Raw genomic sequence first — 17,715 nt, 5'->3', positions numbered from 1 at the left:
GCCTACAATTTTCTTCATATCCCTCCCTTTACCTCTCCTCAAAGTCATTCCCTATGCCAAATAATTTATTTTTGAAGAAGAAGAAGAAAACAAAATCATCAAAACTAATCAAACATTAAAAAAAAAAAAAATCTAATGGAATATCCAATGTTCCACATCTGTGGAATCCAACTCTGCAAGGGAACCTGGGGAAGTGTTTTCTTATGTCTTTGGAGTTAAACTTGTTCTTTGAAGAGAAGGGAAAGAGAAAAAGCATTTATTAAGTATTTATTACATGCCATCTCATCTGATCGTCATAACAACTCTGGAAATAAGGTGCTATTACCATAACCATTTTACTGTTAAGGAAACAGTATCACACAAAGAAGTGTTAAGAGGGCAGATTTCAACTCAGACCTAAGACTATATCCACTGTGCTATCTAGCTGCCTCTCTGTACTTTTTGCAACATTCAGCTTTCAATTGTTTTGTGGTTGTTCTCTCCATTTATTTTTCTGCAATCATTTTGTTTTCCCTATAACTTTATTTTCCACTGGTTCATTTAAATTTTTCCGGTTTTCATCATGTTTGTTGTTTCATACAACACAGTAAATAATACATTTTACTCATGTTCTGCAATTTGATAACCTAATTTGTAATACAGGCAAATCTATGAATATGTATTTATTTTCATTTTTTTTGCTAACATGAAAAGTGTCATTATAAATATTTTAGTATATATGGAGCCCTTTGCTTTATCAATGAACTTTTTATATGCTTAGTAGTGGAATGTAAAAGGATATAGATATTTTAGTAACTTTATTTGCACATTTCAAACTGTTTCCCAGTTTGAAATACTAAATCATAATCTCAACAATAATGTATTAGCATTGTGCCTATATTTATTGTCCAACAATGACTATTCCTATCTTTTGTCATCTTTGCCAATTTGTTGTGTGTGAGATGAAATCTCAGGACTGGTTTGATTTGCATTTGTCTTATTATTAGAGATCTAGAATATGCTAATTGTATGCATTTCTTTTTGAGAACTTTGTCCATACTCTTAGACCATTCTGTTGGGGAATGGATATTGTATTGCACACCTGGAACCAAAAAAAAAAAAAAAAAAATCTCATCAGAGAATTGCTTCCCTCTTTATTCTAAATGTATAATTTTATTTATGATAAAGCTTTTCAATTTTATGTAACCAAAACTATTTCTTTCATTTTTTGTAATTGCCTGTATCTCTTGCTTTCTTTTTCCTTGCTGAGGCAATTGGGATTTGATTTGCCCAGGGTCATGCAACTAAGAAATAAGGTCTGAGGCTGGTCCTCCTGATGTCGGGGCCAGTGCTCTATCCACTGTGACATCTAGTTGTCCCTTGTTGATTAATTCTTGCTTTAACCATAATTGTGAAAGGTATATGTTCTGCTTCCCTTCTAATTTTTTTATGAAGTGGTTTATTATATTAGTCTAAGCCTTATTTCTGTCAAATTGTTTTTAAAAAAATTCTGCTTTAAGAGTTCTAAATTCTATTATTGCTCTGTAAGAAACCATCAGCAGGATGATTTCAGAGCGGTGTGGAGAGACTTGCATGAACTGATATGAGTAGAATCAAGAAATCATTATACACGGCAATAAGAAGATTATACAATAATCAATTCTGATAATGTGCCTCTTTTCAACAATGAGGTGACTCAGACTTTTGCTGGAGATTTGCATCCAGAAAGGGGACTATGGGGACTGAATATGGATCACAACATAATATTTTCATCTTCATCTTTTTTTTTTTTCCCCTCTTTCTTTCTCATTTTCTCTCCCTGTTCACCTGATTTCATGACAAATGTATTAGTATGTATGGAAGAACTGCATGTTTAACATATATTGGATTACTTGCTGTCTGAGGGCGAATATGGGGGAAAGGAGGGAGAAAAAAATTTGGACAAAAAGTTTTGCCAAGAATGAATGTTGAAAACTATCTTTACATATATTTTGAAAATACAAAGCTATTATTTAAAAATTTTAAAAATCTAAAAAAGAAGATAAAGCTCTAAATTCTGCCCTACTTATATGGCTAATTTCTTTTTAATGGATTGCATTTCTCTTGAACCATCCTGTTAGTCTCCTGTTATTTTATGCTTTTTTTCAGAGTCTATAACATTCTCTAGTTCATCAGGTGTTTTTTTGTTAATTTTTGTTAGCTTTTCTAACAAAAACTAACACATTTTGCGCCTTGAGGATTTAGTATGTTTTCTTCCTTCTAGTTCCAAGATCCTGGTCTGTTGATTTATTTGTGAAGTTTTCTTCATCTTGAAAGCTTTAGTTTTTCAGGCTTTTTCTCTTATATTCCCCAATCCCTCTTTTCCCAACTACTTCAGTCCTCTTTCCTTTCAGCTCAGTGCAGTCACATATCCTGGATTCCCACTCGACAGTTCCACTCTTGTTTCTCTACCATTTTTCTTTTTTTTGCGATGCAAAATCAGAATCTTATTTTGGTAAGATAAAGGGAAAGTTTTCTGGAACATATTGCCTATCTATGGAGTAGTGCCAGGAAAAAGGTTCCCCTCACTTTATGCAGAGTAAACTGTGGAGATAAATGGGAACGGAGGTGGGGGAAGAGTGTTGGAATAACTCAATAATTCTGTAGGAAGAGAACTAAACACATGGTTCCTAGACACAAGTTCACAAGTCAATTTGTATTTCCCTGCCAGGAAAGTGGGGACTAAGTGAACATTTTAGGGATGAAAGTTTTCCAGTGTTACTTCATAAGAATTTTATCTGGTCAAAATTCTTTTTCATGTACTGTGGATTCACTTGTATGCTCTATATCAAGTATATAACTAGTACCTCTGTTTTTTTTTCAGGATCTAGAGGAAGTATTTCTTTTTCTTATACAACATGACTTCCACATGAATGTAGATATATAACATATCAAAGTGCTTACTATCTTAGGGATGGGGGAGATAAAGAAGAAAATTAAAACCAAAACAGTCTCAATCTTTACTGAGTCAATCACTGTCAAAAGGTGAGTAGCCCTAGTCATCATAAGTCCTTTGGAACTGTGGTTGGTTGCCATGCTGATCAGAATTTTAAAGTCTTTCAAAGTCATTTTGGTATTATGTAAGTTGTTTTCCTGGTTCTGCATCTGCTCATACATGTCTTCCTTGGTTTCTCTGTAACTGTCCCACTTTTATCATTTTTTATAGTGTAATACTTAATAATCGCCCCCCAGTTTATATGTAGCCCAATTATGTCTAATCCTTTGCCACAACAAAAAGAGCTGCTACAAATATTTCTTAGACACAAAGCCTTTTCTTCTTTCTTTAGTCACTTTGGGGTATAAACTTAATATTGGTACTACAAGGTTAAAGGATATGAACAATTTAGTAACTTATTGGGCATAGCTACAAATTGCTGTTTGCCATCTCTTTGCTATGTCATTTTTTTTTCTTTTTGACAATTTCACCAGTTGGATGAGTGGAAGGCAGAACTTCAGAGCTGTTTAATTTGCATTTCTCCATATATTAGTTAAAGCACTGTTTCCATATCTGTTTTATTGACAATTTGGATTTCTCCCTCTGAAAAATAGCCATGCATATTTCAACCATTTAACGGAATGGATCTGCATTTAACTATTTAATGGATTTTAACTTAATCTAATGGATCTGCAAACTAACTGCAATTAGTTTTATTTGTACAAAAAAAGTCATAATTTTATGTAATCAAAATTATGCATTTTGTTTCCTGTTATCCTTTATTGCCCTTGTTTGGTCAAGAACTCTTTCCCATCTATAGATATTACAGGCAATTTCTTCCTTGTTCCTCTAATATGCTTGACATTACCTTTTTTGTATATATCATATACCCATCTAGATCTTCTGTTCCTCCAGATAAATGTTATTTTTTTTCTAGCTCTATAAAGTAGTCCTTTGGCACAGAACATGTAATTTAATTTAGGTTGTATTGTCTTTTTTATATTGCTTCAGCTTATTCATGAACAATTACTATTTCTCTAATTATTCATACCTGTCTTTGTATAAAGGGTTTTTTGTAATTGTTATTTATATAGTTCCTTTAAGTTTGCTTCAAATTTGAGAGCAAAGGACCAGAATAAAGTCTTTGAAACCTACTTCTTGATTCTCCCACCCACCAGGGGACATGAAGCCTACTGTCACTGACCTCATCCAGGCAGCGCTCATAGGTCTCTCGCTGACTCTCATTGGCCTGGGCCAGTGCTGAATTTTCTGCCTAAACAGAAGAAAGAACAGCAAATTCATGGATTTACATAGGTCTCTAACTTATTCCTATGTATTTTAGGAATACAAAAAAACAAGCTATAGGGTCTAGAGGTAGGGCTTTAGGGAAAGAGCTACTTTTCATATAATATTCCTCTAACTCCATTTAGACAGGGATTATGTTTTGTTCCAAATCCTGTAACTCTAGCATAAACAGCACAGGTCTCTGAGTCACGTAGATAATTTTAGGAAAGTTTGTTTCTGGAACCCTGTCTCTGACACCAGGAAAATCTATTTCTAAACTCTAAGCTCTAGTTTAGTGGTTGAGGAATGAAGTGTTCAAGATTTTAGGCTGGAAGGCAAGATATGCAGAAAAAGAAAAAACAAAAATCATTGCTATAAGGAGTCCTTAAAGGAGAGAGAATGTAAGACAGAAAAATGTAACTTAAGTAGAGAGAGGGTAAGGCAGCTGCAATACAATGAGATACTTTGCTTAAGGAGCCCCTGGGCTTTGGGTGGAGGGAGAAAAGAAGCACAGAGAAAAGATGTGGCTCCTCCCAGGTGCTCATTATTCTAACCCAGCAACCCAAGGATAAAAGAAGGGCAGTACTAAAATTACTTTTCTGCAACAGTATCACTAAGAATGAAAGTCAGGGATTGATAAGAGACTCATCCTTTGGACATAAGGGGCTAAACAATGCTAAAGATCACCTGATTATACATTTAAAGATAAAATGTGCCTCAAAAGTCAAGTAGTCAAGCCCTCTCATTTTACATATGAGGAGCCTGAGGCAGAGAGGCATATATAGACATACAGAGTTGGAAGTTGAATTCAATTCCTCTTAATTCCAAACCTATTACCAGCAATCTGGTTTGGTTTGGGGATGGAACTAAGCCATTTATGTAGTACCTACTACATGCCAGACACTGTTGGAGCTTTTAAAAAATATTATCTCATTTGATCCTTATGATAACCTTGTAAGGTTAGCACTATTACTCTCATTTTACAATTGAGGAAGGTGAGGTAGAAAGAGGTGAAATTAATGAGGGAAAGGAAAGGGGGAACCCCGTTTGTTGGCGCATAGATAATCTCATGAGGCGCAGTGTCTCCTGTAAAATGAATTTACAGGCTAGATTGATAAATAAAAGGTTTATTGTAGGAATTTGGAAGTAAAGTTCAGTTACAAAGATGCCAGGGCCAGAGGTGGCCGCTGGGCAGGCAGGAACCCTTACGTGGCTGGAAGAATACCATGTGTTGGCTGGGAGGGCTCCTGCAAGGAGGGCGGTCCGGCTCACCTCTTTTATACCCAAAAGATGATGGGCCATACCCCCAAGTTTTTGCAGGGCTTTTCAGTTAGCTCAGATCAGGTGAGGGCTGGGGGAAGCTGAGCTGATAGTGGGGCTGGGCCCAGATATTCAAAGGGTGCCTTTGACCAGGATTTGTGAATCAAAGTCAGCTATGGGTTGGGCAAATAGAAAGGAATCTTAAAGGGACCCCAACCCTTATCAAAATGACTGCCCAAGTTCACACAAATATCCGAAGCTGGATTTGAACTCAGGCTGTCTTCCTGATTTTAAGACTAGCACTCTATTCACTGACTCACATATTGACGCCTGATTTGGTATGATACATGCTATACCCAATTCTTGGGGTTAGCAGAAATCCCAAAGTTCTCCTGCCCTACCCATTGCCAGCTCCCTAAATCTACAGACCCCACCCTGATTATCTTACCTCCAGTTCCCGAAGTCGATGCAAAAGCTCTTGCCGAGTCCCTAACTCCATGTTAATGCTGCCTCCTGGTTTTGGGGTTCCAGGGTCCCCAGATGGTTCCTCAACTTCCTGAGACATCAAGCTCTGGGAACATCAACAAAAACAAAACAAAACAAAACAAAACAAAACAAAACAAAAAAACTTGAATAGGAATTATGAAAGATATGGCTTTCTATGTTACTTTTCTTATATGTTACATGTTCTTGTTCATATTAATTTAGTTTTCACATAATAATCATCATCCTCCTCATCATTACCAATCAAGTCCTAAACCAAGTGTATGATAACAGAGTGGCAGAATAGAACACGTGAAGGAATCTGTAGTCAGAATTGGCTCTGCTACCAGTTCAGTTCCTGAGATCTCAAGTTTCTTCATCTGTAAAACAAGGGATCTGGTGTAGTTTAGGAATCAGCAAACTATTTCCATGGGTCAAATAAAGAATAGTTTTTACATGTAAAAATAAGGTTTATTACATTTTAAAATGCAAAAGCCATCATAGATAAAGAGTCTCCAAACTTTTTTTATTTTTTTCCTCTAACCCCCCCCAAAATTTGCACATGCTCCCCTAATATGTATATAATTTATTTATAATTATATAGTTATGTTATACACATATATTATCACATTATACATTAAATTATATACATTAATATATACATTAAAAACTTACTAAATGTTTAATTCTAGAAGAGAATTACTGGAGTGTAATGAGAGGGACATGGTCATACATATGATATAACAAAAACATTTTTTGCAGGTGTGCAGCTTTGAGGCAGAGTTCAATGAGGAGGCTTTTGCACTAATTCAGGTGAGAGAAAAGGAAGGTTTAAAAATAGGCAGTGGCAGTATGATTAGAAAGGAGCTATCCTGGACCAAGAAATGACAACATTCTGAGACTGACTGCATATGTAGGGTGGCAGGGTCAAACATGATATAGAAGCTGTGAATCTCAAGGCAGGAAGGATGGTCGTGTCCTCTAGAAAAGATACTTAGCTTTTTGACCTCATGATCCCATTGTGATTATTCACTCACCATTTGATTACATGAACCCATGGACTCTGTACAGTTTCTTGGCAAAGACACTGGCATAGTTGCCATTCCCTTCTCCTGTTTGTCCTTATTTTACAGATGAGGAAATTGAAATAAATCAGAGTGAAGTGACTTACCCAGGGTCAAACAGTCAGGAAGTATCAAGAGACCAGATCTGAACTCAGATCTTCCAGACCCCAGGCCTGGTGCTCTACTGCACCACCTATGTCCCTTTATACTCCTAAAAACTAACAAGGCCTCCTTTTTATGTGTTATATCTATACTTACCACATTAGAAATTAAAATATCTTACTACTATTATAAAAAGTTTTAACCTAGTAGAATATTAGCAAAGAATGTAAGGGACCCTCTCCTTGGACCATACGTTATAGTAACAGAGAAGTCCAGAAGAGGGGTGATTTTGGACGGAAAGACAATATAATCCATCTGCTATGAAGATCAAAACCCATCCATGATCACTTGTCCTATGCAGTAGTCTGTCCCATTGTAAATGAAAAGAGATCATCAAACTTTTACTCACTAGGCCCTGTCTCAGAAGAAAGTGGATAACTTCTGAGAGATACCTACAATAGGCACAAAGTAATTTGGAGATGTGGAATTTTCCCAATGTCACCTGCACAGAAGCTACTGCTCTGGGCACCCTGGTAACATATGGTTATACCTTGTCTTACAGAGATTGGGAACTTACACAATGGAAAGAATGAAAGTATGGGAGAGAACAAGGATAAAGATAATTTTGGAAACATTCTCCCAAACTGCCTGTTGCTTAGAGAGCAATGTGAGACTTATTCCACTTTCCAATCATACCTTGGAGTGAGGCCACAGCCTCTAATTTAGAAATCATCTAGAGGAGTTAGAAAGCTCGTGCCTGTACTTTTGACTAAGAATGGTTAAATAAAGTTTTACTCTATTAATTCACAGGAACCTGGCTGATTTGATCCTCGGGGTAATTGGTACTCTTCCACCCCCTGGAATCTAGACCAGTGGTCTCCTCTCCATTGTCTTTTCCAACTCTAAATCCAGTAGGCTTTATGAACCCAATGATAAGACAGGATTAGGGGTAGGATTATGAGTCAGATATATAGAAGTCCCAATTTGGGAAAATGACACCAACATTTGATAAATCCCCATTTCTTTTAGTTTTTCAAATATAGGTAGGTTAATTCTTTAAATTCTAATGTAATACCAGGCCACCACTGAGAAGACCTGGACTCTCTAGAATCTTGACTACTACTACTAACTTGCTGAGCAAATGCTCTGACTTTTCATGTGTCAAATGATGCTTCTCCATAGGCCTCACCCATATCAATGGTAAGTATTCTATAATACAAATTTTTGACAACCATTTTAATTGCCAGATTTCCCTAAAACCAAAATCCAATAAAAAGTGACTCTCTGAAAACATTTTTACAGTCAAAGGTTCTGATAAAGGCCTCATTTCCAAAATATATAATTGACAAATGGTCAAAGAATATGAACAGACAATTTTCAGATAAAGAAATGGAAACTATTTCTAGCCATATGAAAAGATGATCCAAATCATCATTAATCAGAGAAATGCAAATTAAGACAACTTTGAGATACCACCACACACCTCTCAAATTGACTAGGATGACAGGAAAATGACAAATGTTAAAGGGGATGTAGGAAAACTGGGACACTGATACATTGTTGGTGGAATTGTGAATGCATCCAACCATTCTGGAGAGCAATTTGGAACTATGCTCAAAAAGTTATCAAACTGTGCACATACCCTTTGATCCAGCAGTGTTACTACTGGGCTTATATCCCAAAGAGATCTTAAAGAAAGGAAAGGGACACACCTGTGCAAAAAAATGTTTGTGGCAGCCCTTTTTGTAGTGGCCAGAAACTGGAAATTGAATGGATGCCTATCAATTAGAGAATGGCTGAATAAGTTGTGGTATATGAATGTTATGGAATATTATTGTTCTGTAAGAAATGACCAGCAGAAAGGCCTGGAGAGACTTACATGAACTGATGATGAATGAAATGAGCAGGATCACTATATATATTTCAACAATACTATATGATGATCAATTCTAATGGACGAGGACCTCTTCAACAATGAGATGAACCAAATCAGTTCTATTTGTTCAATAATGAAGAGAACTAGCTACATCCAACAAAAGAACTATGGGAAATAAGTGTGAACCACAAGATAGCATTTCTACTCCTGTCTGCTTGCATTTTTGATTTCCTTCTCAGGTTATTTTTACCTTATTTCTAAGTCCAATTTTTCTTGTGCAGCAAAATAATTGTATGGATATGTATTGTGTTTAACATATACTTTAACATATTTAATTAACATGTATTGGTCTACCTGCCATTTAGGGGAGGGGGTGGGGAGGAGGGGAAAAGTTGGAACAGAGGTTTTTCAAGGGTCAATGCTGAAAAATTACCCATGCATATATCTTGTAAATAGCTATAATAATAAAATAAAATAAAATAAAATAAAGTGACTCTCTGGTTTTGGTTACATAATCTCAAGTGGGCTCTCCCTTCTCTCAGCAAAGCAAACCTCTTACACCACTGCTGATTGGTCCTCTACAAATTTATGTTACATAATCTCAAGTGGGCTCTCCCTTCTCTCAGCAAAGCAAACCTCTTACACCACCCTAATCACTTAGCTAATTAACCACAGTGGCCATTTTAAACATGCTCATTTCTTTCCAAACTCCCCAAAACATCCCTTCCCCCTATTCTTTCAGCTGACTTTGTTCCTACTTCACTTCCCTCTTCATATCATTCAAGGCATTATCCTCCCCATCTCCTCCTTCACCCTTTTATAAGAAGTAGCTTTCAGAAGGCAAACTCAATATTCATCCCTCCTTTTTCAGCAGATTGCTTCCTCTATTATCTTCATTTCCCCCTAACATATAACTTCCCCCTAAATATCTGCCTATAAACAAGTCTGTTTCTCCCTCATCCTAAAATAAAATAAAATAAAAAAATCCTCTAACTGGCTTTGCTAGCTATTCCTGTTATTAATTCATGTCCTCCTCTCAATTCCATGAAAAGGCCATCCAGCACTGGGTGCCTCTACATCTTTCTCCTTTCCCTAGCTAGCACTGTTTTCTCCAAAGTTACCAGTAATCTTAAATGCCAACTCTAATGGCCTTTCCTCAATCCAGTACCTGCAGCACTGGACATTGTTGATCACCATTTTCTCTTTTAACTCTGTTTTCTTCTGGTTCTTCTCCTATTTGTCTAATCATTCTCAGTTTCCTTTGCTACATCTTCATCTGGAGCAATCACTATCCATGGTATCTCCCCAAGGTCTGTCCTCAGCCCTCTTATCTCCCTCTATAGCAATCCCATTAGCTTCCACTGGATGGTGATCATTTCTATGCAGATGATATCCAGATTATATTAAACTTTACTCTCTCTCCAGCCACATATGGCCATTTACTTCTAGGACATTTCAAACTGTATATCCACAGGCATCTCAAACTGAAGACATAAAAAACTTATCCCAAACTCTTTCTTCCCAACTTCCCGCTGTCAAGGGTGCTACCATGTTTCTAGACCCACAGACTTACAACCTTATTATTTTTGATTCCTCTCCTGAACTTACCCCCACATTCAACCTTCACAACATATATGTCCCTTTCTCTATCCTCATGTAGCTACCCCCGTAGAGCAGGTTCCAGCACTTCAGGCTTATGCTATTGCAATAGTCTTCTAATTGCTCTTCTTCCTGTACTCTCTCTCTATTCCAATCAATCCAATAAGCTACTAAAGTGATTTTTCTAAACAGCTATTCTGTCCATGTCACCCCTTATGGTTCTCTGTTATCTTCAGAATCACACATAAGATTTCCTGTCTAGTAACTAAAGCTCTTCACAGCACGGTTCCTTCATATCTTTCCAGTGTTTTTATACCTTGGCCCTGGTCTATTTTATGTTCTTCATACATGAAACTCAAATCTCCAGACTCCATGCCTTTTCACTGGGTAGCTCCATGCCTGGAAAGCTCTTTCTCCTTTTGGCTTTCTTAAAGACTCAGCTCAAATCCCATCTTCAATAAGAGGTCTTTCTCAGTCCCCTCCACAGTCAGCATTCCCCTCAAAAGGGAAATCAACTTCTTTTTACACAGTATCTATCTTGTATTTACACAGTGATGTGCACAGTGGCCTGTCTGATTAAGAGTGTGAGCTATTTGAGGGGAGGGACCTTGTTTCTTTCTTTTGAACCTTCAGTGCTTAGGGCAATAACCTGATACATAGGAAGCCCTTAATCAGACTTGGATTTTATTCCTGGGCCTCAGTTCCCTTATTTGTTAAATGAAGAGGTTTATTTGTTAAATGAAGAGTTTATCTCTTGTTCTAAGTTCTTTCAGTTCAGGTAGCTTTCTTCCAGTTCTGACATTCTAGGAATTCCCTGGAGGGTTTTGAAAGTGTTTTTTTCATTTTTATTTGAATTATGAACCTGAACTCCACTCTCAGTTGTGGAGAGGACAACTGGCTTTATTTTAGTATTTTTTCAAATCCACATGTGTATCAGATAATCTGTTAGTGACATCTTTTCTACAGTTTTTATCCAAGTTTTTCCTACTAAGTGGGAACATCCACAATCCATGGGTAGAAAAAAAACTGGTAGCTTGTCTCTCTAAGGAAAGGAGCTCTGTAAGTGTAAAGATTTATTTATTACCTTCTCATTATCATATTTTATTAGACTTTATTAAGACTCCATCTTTTCTATACTCTCCATGTTTTTAATTCTTCAGGCCATTTCCTCCTCCAGTCAATATACCCCTTCATACAGATTGAAGCCCTCTTACCTCTCTCTCAGCTCAGCAATTTGAAGATATCACAACTACAATTGCTACAGTGGTCACCTTCTGTCAGTCACCAGGCCTGGAACGGGAAAGCACAGTGTCATGGAGACAGAGATTAGTCATTTTTTCTGGGGCTAACCAATCAAAACAACAGAAAAGTCTGAAAATATGTGCAGTGCATCATATCTATAGACCTCACATGTTTGCCAAGGAGTTGGAGAGAAGTCTTTTCACCTCTTCTTTGGGGCCATGCTGATTCTTTGTAATTTTATAACATTCACTTTTGGTTATTTTGTTAATTGTTCTTCCCAATTATGATTCCACCTCTTATATATTCATCTACTTTCTTGGACTTCAGTAAGCTCCAGGGGTGATTAACTAGTTCTTTCATCTCGTCCTTTGCTGACCAACAAAGGTCAGCTACATAATCAATGGATCTCAGGAGCCAATTCTCCAATAAAGTCTCCAAAATCTCTTTTAAAGCAAGATTTTTGCTTTGTCTTCATTTCCCTAATCAGGTTTTTTCCTTGCCTTTACTTTTTTCTCAACTAACCTCTAAGCATCAACATTGCTAATAATCCAGTCCAGCCAGCATACTACAAGCTAAACTTTAGGTCACAGTTATCTGACTCACCCATCCCCAGTTTATCTTTTGGATCTTAATGGCTTCCCTTCCCCCTACAAAAAAATGCAGTACTAAAAAAAATTTTTTTTTGGCAAGTCATTATATAATATCTCAGGGTATAAGGAATTTTAAAGGTCATTTGGTCTGATTTATATGTGAGCAGTTGTTTAAAAAGAAAAATAGGATTATAGTAAAAAATCATGAACTCTGAAAATATAACCATACTTTCTGAAAACAAAGGAATCCACTTCAAAGGCAGCTTAGCCATTTACTATTTATGTGACTTTAGGCAATTCAGTTACTTTTCTGGACCAATTTCTTAATTTGTAAACTAAGAGGATTGACTAAATGACTTCTAAGGTTCCCTACATCTTACCCCCAGTAGTCATTTGTGGGGAACAAAATGAAAATTTTGTGTAAAAGGAAAGCATGCAATTTAAAAACACCCTTTAGAAAGTTAGAAAGTCAACCTGTTATTTTAGGGACAAAAAAATATATATATATAACTTAGTTTATTCATGACACCATCAAATTATATATTTAGAAATATGAAGGCCCCCAAATTTGAAGAAAACAAGGTGGGGGAGGCGGTTTCCATTCCTCCCTGGGTTTGATTTATAAACTGGGTTTCCTTCCTGGATTTCCCCATCTTCCCTCTCTACCCTATTAAGTCTTCTTAGTTACGAAAAAGTAGAATGATAGTGTGAATAACATTGAATGAATTTGGAATCAGAATGGTTAAATCAGAAGCCTTTTTCATTCACTTACCCAGCAAATATTAATAAAAACTTACAACATACCTACTTTCCTTTTAAGTCCAGAAAAAGATGTGTAAGACACAAATAAAACCCTGTTTTGCAAAAGGCAAAGAAATAACTACAGGAAGGAGGAGGTAGATGTCCTTATGAGGGATGAGACCACTCCTCACTTGACTCCAGGTGACTGTTGCTTAGATAAAGCCAACTTCATTCAGATCCTGTCATACTGTAAAAAGACGACAATGGTACCTTACAAGAATACCTTATAAGAACTGTTTCCAGTCCCAAAGTGTCCAGATGACCATCTAGCTTCTATTATGCAAAGAGGGAGAAGGACCAACACCTCAGTCATACCTCCCAACTTCCTTTTAAACAACATGAGGATCAGAGCATTCACATCTTTGTGCTAGTGCCTGACACACAGATGTTGAATGTTTATATGAATGCAAACAAGTAATCTCTTTTAGGAGAAAATATTTTCTCTCTAGACAATCAGGGGATGCCTTTTTTTCTGGCACATGGAACCCACTAAGTCCTAATCTGACAGATCCACAAACCAGATGGCAAAGCTGAGGAAATGACAGCAATAGCTGTAACATTTCTTGAAAAGAAAAGGTCTTACAAAGTGCTTTATATCAACTGTCACTTGATCCTCACAACAACCCTGGTAGGCAGTGACTGCTATTATCCCTATTTTATAGATAGGAAAACTGAAGCCTACAGTTAAAACAGAGCCTATAGCCAGTCAGTCTCTGAGATATGATCTGAACCTACTCTCTCTATGCCATGCTACAATGACCTGGAGCCAATCTCACTTTCCCTTCCCTTATACATTCAAGATCTCTGGGTATAAAACTCTCACCCGAAAAATTTTCTCTGGGGTTATCTAGTCCCTTTTAAAACTGCACACAATGGAGTAGAAATGGGTATCTGCAAGGTAGCTAGGTGGCATAGTGGATAGAGCACTGGCCCTGAAGTAGGAGGACCTGAGTTCAAATCCAGTCTCAGACATTTAACATTTCCTAGCTGTGTGACCCTGGGCAAGTCACTTAACCTCAATTGCCTCTGCAAAAAAAAAAAAGGGGGGAGGAGGAGGGGAAAGAGATAGGATTGTGACTGGTTCCAAGTATTAGTCAAGGTAGGAGCTTGAGAATTCTAGAGACTAAAAGGATGACTAAGGCCTCACTACTGAAGGTGCATCCTTAGTCTGGAACCAGATATTTTGGGAATTTCATCCTAAGTGAAAACTGTAGATGAGGGAAGAAGAATCCAGACAACTTAGTTTCTCCCCTCTGCCTTCCTGACAACTGGTACCACTAGACACAATAGCCCTTTTCTCCTGATTTTGAGAAGACACATCTGCTCTGGAGCATTAGAAGACTGGTTACATTCCCCTCTGAATCTCCTTGTAAACACACACACACCCCCATACACACACCCATACACACAGACACAGACACACATACACACACACCCCTCTGTTAGGAAACTTGTGGAGTTTATACATTGGTGATCTTGTCTGGATCTCTGAGATGGATCCTGTGTATATAGACAATAAAGGGCAGAAACTTTCCCCATAGCCTACTATCAATCATGTATTCTTCCCTGAGGCTCCAAGATATCAAATACCTCCTTCCCCCAAAACATGCAGGGTTCCCCAGCTTTAGCACAACACAAGAAACAAAAATAGCAGCTGCAGTGGGGATGGGAATGGAACACCAACACAATGGATTTATTTATAGGGTCACACATTAGGGGTTCTGCAGACTCTGCTGCATCCCTCTAAGTCCAGGGTTCCTGCTGCCTTTTATTCAGATTTCAGGGGAAGAATGGGCCAGGACTTTACACTGTGATCTGCATAGACCATACTCATTCTGATGTTATTTCCATCTTTCACCTCTGCATTTCTCAATCCAGTCCTCATTCTCAAGGTCCACACTAATCTCTATTCTTTGTGTTCTTCTTATACTAACAGGAAGATAACAATTTCATGTTGGGTGGAGTTAGTCTTGATTCCTCCCTAGATTAAGGTTTAGAATAACATTTATTTTTTTTTTTTTTTGTATATTCTACCACAGTCCCCCTTCTAGGGGCACATAATAGGCTATTTATAAACTTAGAGAACTCAGTATTCAAAGTGGGCTTAAAGGTCCTACTTATCAGGATGAAGAGGCTGGAAGTCTCAAACAATCTCTCTTCCAACTTTACCTGTCCTACTCAAATTCAGTAAGGTGTGAGGAGTGAAGGAGCAAAATCCCACAGGGACTATGACCTTGAAGAAACTTGCAACTATTACAGGCTTTAGCATACTCTTCTCTGAGCTAATCTAACTTTACCTAGAAATGTTCTCCCCTCCCTGGTCCATGAACATTGTAAATCTACCTATCTTCCTATCCTATATCTCTGTGCTACTACCCTCATCCCAGAAGATCAAGGAAGCCAACACCTTTCAGGCATAAGTCAAGATTCACTTCTGATCCTTTGGAACAGAGTTTGCATATAGGAGAGCAGTAGATCTGATAATGGATTGGCTTCTACCTGCTCTAAAATGCAGGAGAGAAAAAACCTCTATGGGTTACATATGAAGAAGCAAGAAAAAGCAGGATAAAACAGGAAAGCAGTTTCTCCCTATCAACCTCAGAAATGTGTCCTAGTCAGTCTAAGGACTCACAAATAGGTGCTTGACTCTCATATATCTCCTAAATTTCCATAAATTCAAAGCCCCAGGGTGACCCATGATGCCAAAGGAACAAGCTCTAGCATGCAGGGCATTCATCTGTGCCTGAGCAGCTCCAATCCTGACCTGTGTCCTCAGAGACCAACTGGCAGGGCGTGGCATGGACCAAAATGCTGAGGATCTGCCCATGTGGTCCACTATCCCCAAAAGAGGTAGGAAAAAAGAGGAAAGGGTATGAAAAGAAACATAGAATTCCCTCAAGTCCCACTTCAGGCTCAGCTCTGTCCACTAGCTGAGGACCAGAATCAAGAATGAGGTATAACTCTAGGCAAGACCTTAACCTCTCTGGGTCACAGTTCCCTCATCAGGCCATGGTGAAGATGAATGAGGTCATGTCTGGTTTGAAACAATAACTGCAGCAAAGAAGCAGGATATAAGATAAACCCCCACAAAGCAAATCCCAGCAGGAAGAGACTGAAAAATTCCACTTAAAAAATGTAGACTGTATAAAATATTTGGGAGTCCACCTACCAAGGCATACATGGGAATTATATGACTACAACTACAAAACTCTATGAAACAGAAACCTAAATAATTTGAGAGATCTAAATTGTCCATATTTGAGCCATACCAACATAATAAAAATATAATGCTTCCTAGATTAAATTCACAGAACTAGAAAGAATAACAACAAAATTCATTTGGGGGAAAAATGTCTAAAATCTCAAAAGAAATAACAGAAAAAGTGAAAAGGAAAGCAGCCTGGCAGTATCAGATCTCAAACCATACATGGAAAGCAGTAATTATGAAAACTATTTTGTACTTGGTTAAAATACAGAAAAGATAACAGCAGAACAGATTAGGTATGTAACACTAAAAAGGAAATGAACGTATCATTTGATTTGATAATTTCAAAGACATGCAACTACTGGACTCACTAGTTAACAAAAACTATTGGGAAAACTAGACAGCAATTTGGCTTAGACCAAATCAGTCAATAGTTAATGAAATTAATTCACAAGAGTCAGGAAGATCTGAATTCAAATTCAGTTTCAGACATTTCCTTAGCTGTGTGACCCTGGGCATGTCATTTAAACCCTGATTGCCTTAATTCACTGGCAGAGGAGATGGCATCTGCCAAGAAAATTCCATGGGCAATATGGTCCATAGGGACCAGTGCCACATGACTGAAAAATTGAACAAGAAACAGTTCATATCTTTTGCCAATATAAACTCCTAATGTACATATGACTTAGATATAAACTATCACAACATAAACAGATAAGGAACAAGAAAAGAAATAGCTTCTGTAACTCTGAATAGAGAATGAATTCATGACCAAGCACAAAACAAGAGATCACAGAACACAAATTTTGACAATTTTGATATTATATAAAACTGAAAAGTTACACACAAACACAATCAATGCAATTAATATGAAAAGATATTACCTGAAAAGGCTTTGCAATTCCTACAAAGACAGTATTCTAGAGTTCAGAATCCTCTCACTGGGAAGTATCTGGGGTTAAAGAACAGATTGGCAATCTGTTTAAAAAGATTTGGGCCTTAAAGGTAGTGTGGTATAGCAGAGACAGATGGAGTCAAGAAGCCCTGGGGTTCATATCCTACCTCAGACACCTTTAACTGTATAGTCCTGATCAAATCTTAGATTCAAAGATATAGTCTTGGAAGGTATCTCAGAGACCACCAAGGCCAAATCCCTCATTTTATAGATGAGAAAACAAGCTCAGAGGTAAATTGACAAGTCACACATCTAGTAAATGGCTGAATCCGGGTATTCCTGACCCCAAATCCAGCATTTT

At 37.4% G+C, this 17,715-nt stretch overlaps 1 protein-coding gene across 5 annotated transcripts in view; it reads right to left on the bottom strand.

The window, feature by feature from the left end:
• NCKAP5L (NCK associated protein 5 like) overlaps window positions 1-17,715 on the bottom strand; it is a 46,477-nt gene that overhangs the window by 22,216 nt on the left and 6,546 nt on the right. For 4 of the 5 annotated variants that reach the window (XM_074270440.1, XM_074270442.1, XM_074270444.1 and 1 more), the window contains 3 exons: window positions 11,836-11,911; window positions 5,946-6,068; window positions 4,158-4,226 (listed from right to left, as the gene is read on the bottom strand). In XM_074270440.1, coding sequence (XP_074126541.1) covers window positions 4,158-4,226; window positions 5,946-6,062 — 186 coding nt within the window. In that variant the 5' untranslated portion in view covers window positions 6,063-6,068; window positions 11,836-11,911. The remainder of the gene's footprint in view (window positions 1-4,157; window positions 4,227-5,945; window positions 6,069-11,835; window positions 11,912-17,715) is intronic. The other variant, XM_074270443.1, reaches the window with a different exon arrangement.

Source organism: Sminthopsis crassicaudata, chromosome 5 (assembly GCF_048593235.1).
Source record: "Sminthopsis crassicaudata isolate SCR6 chromosome 5, ASM4859323v1, whole genome shotgun sequence".
Classification (NCBI taxonomy): Eukaryota; Metazoa; Chordata; class Mammalia; order Dasyuromorphia; family Dasyuridae; genus Sminthopsis; species Sminthopsis crassicaudata.
Note: the sequence above shows the minus strand (reverse complement) of the source record. Positions and strands in the feature narration are given on the sequence as shown.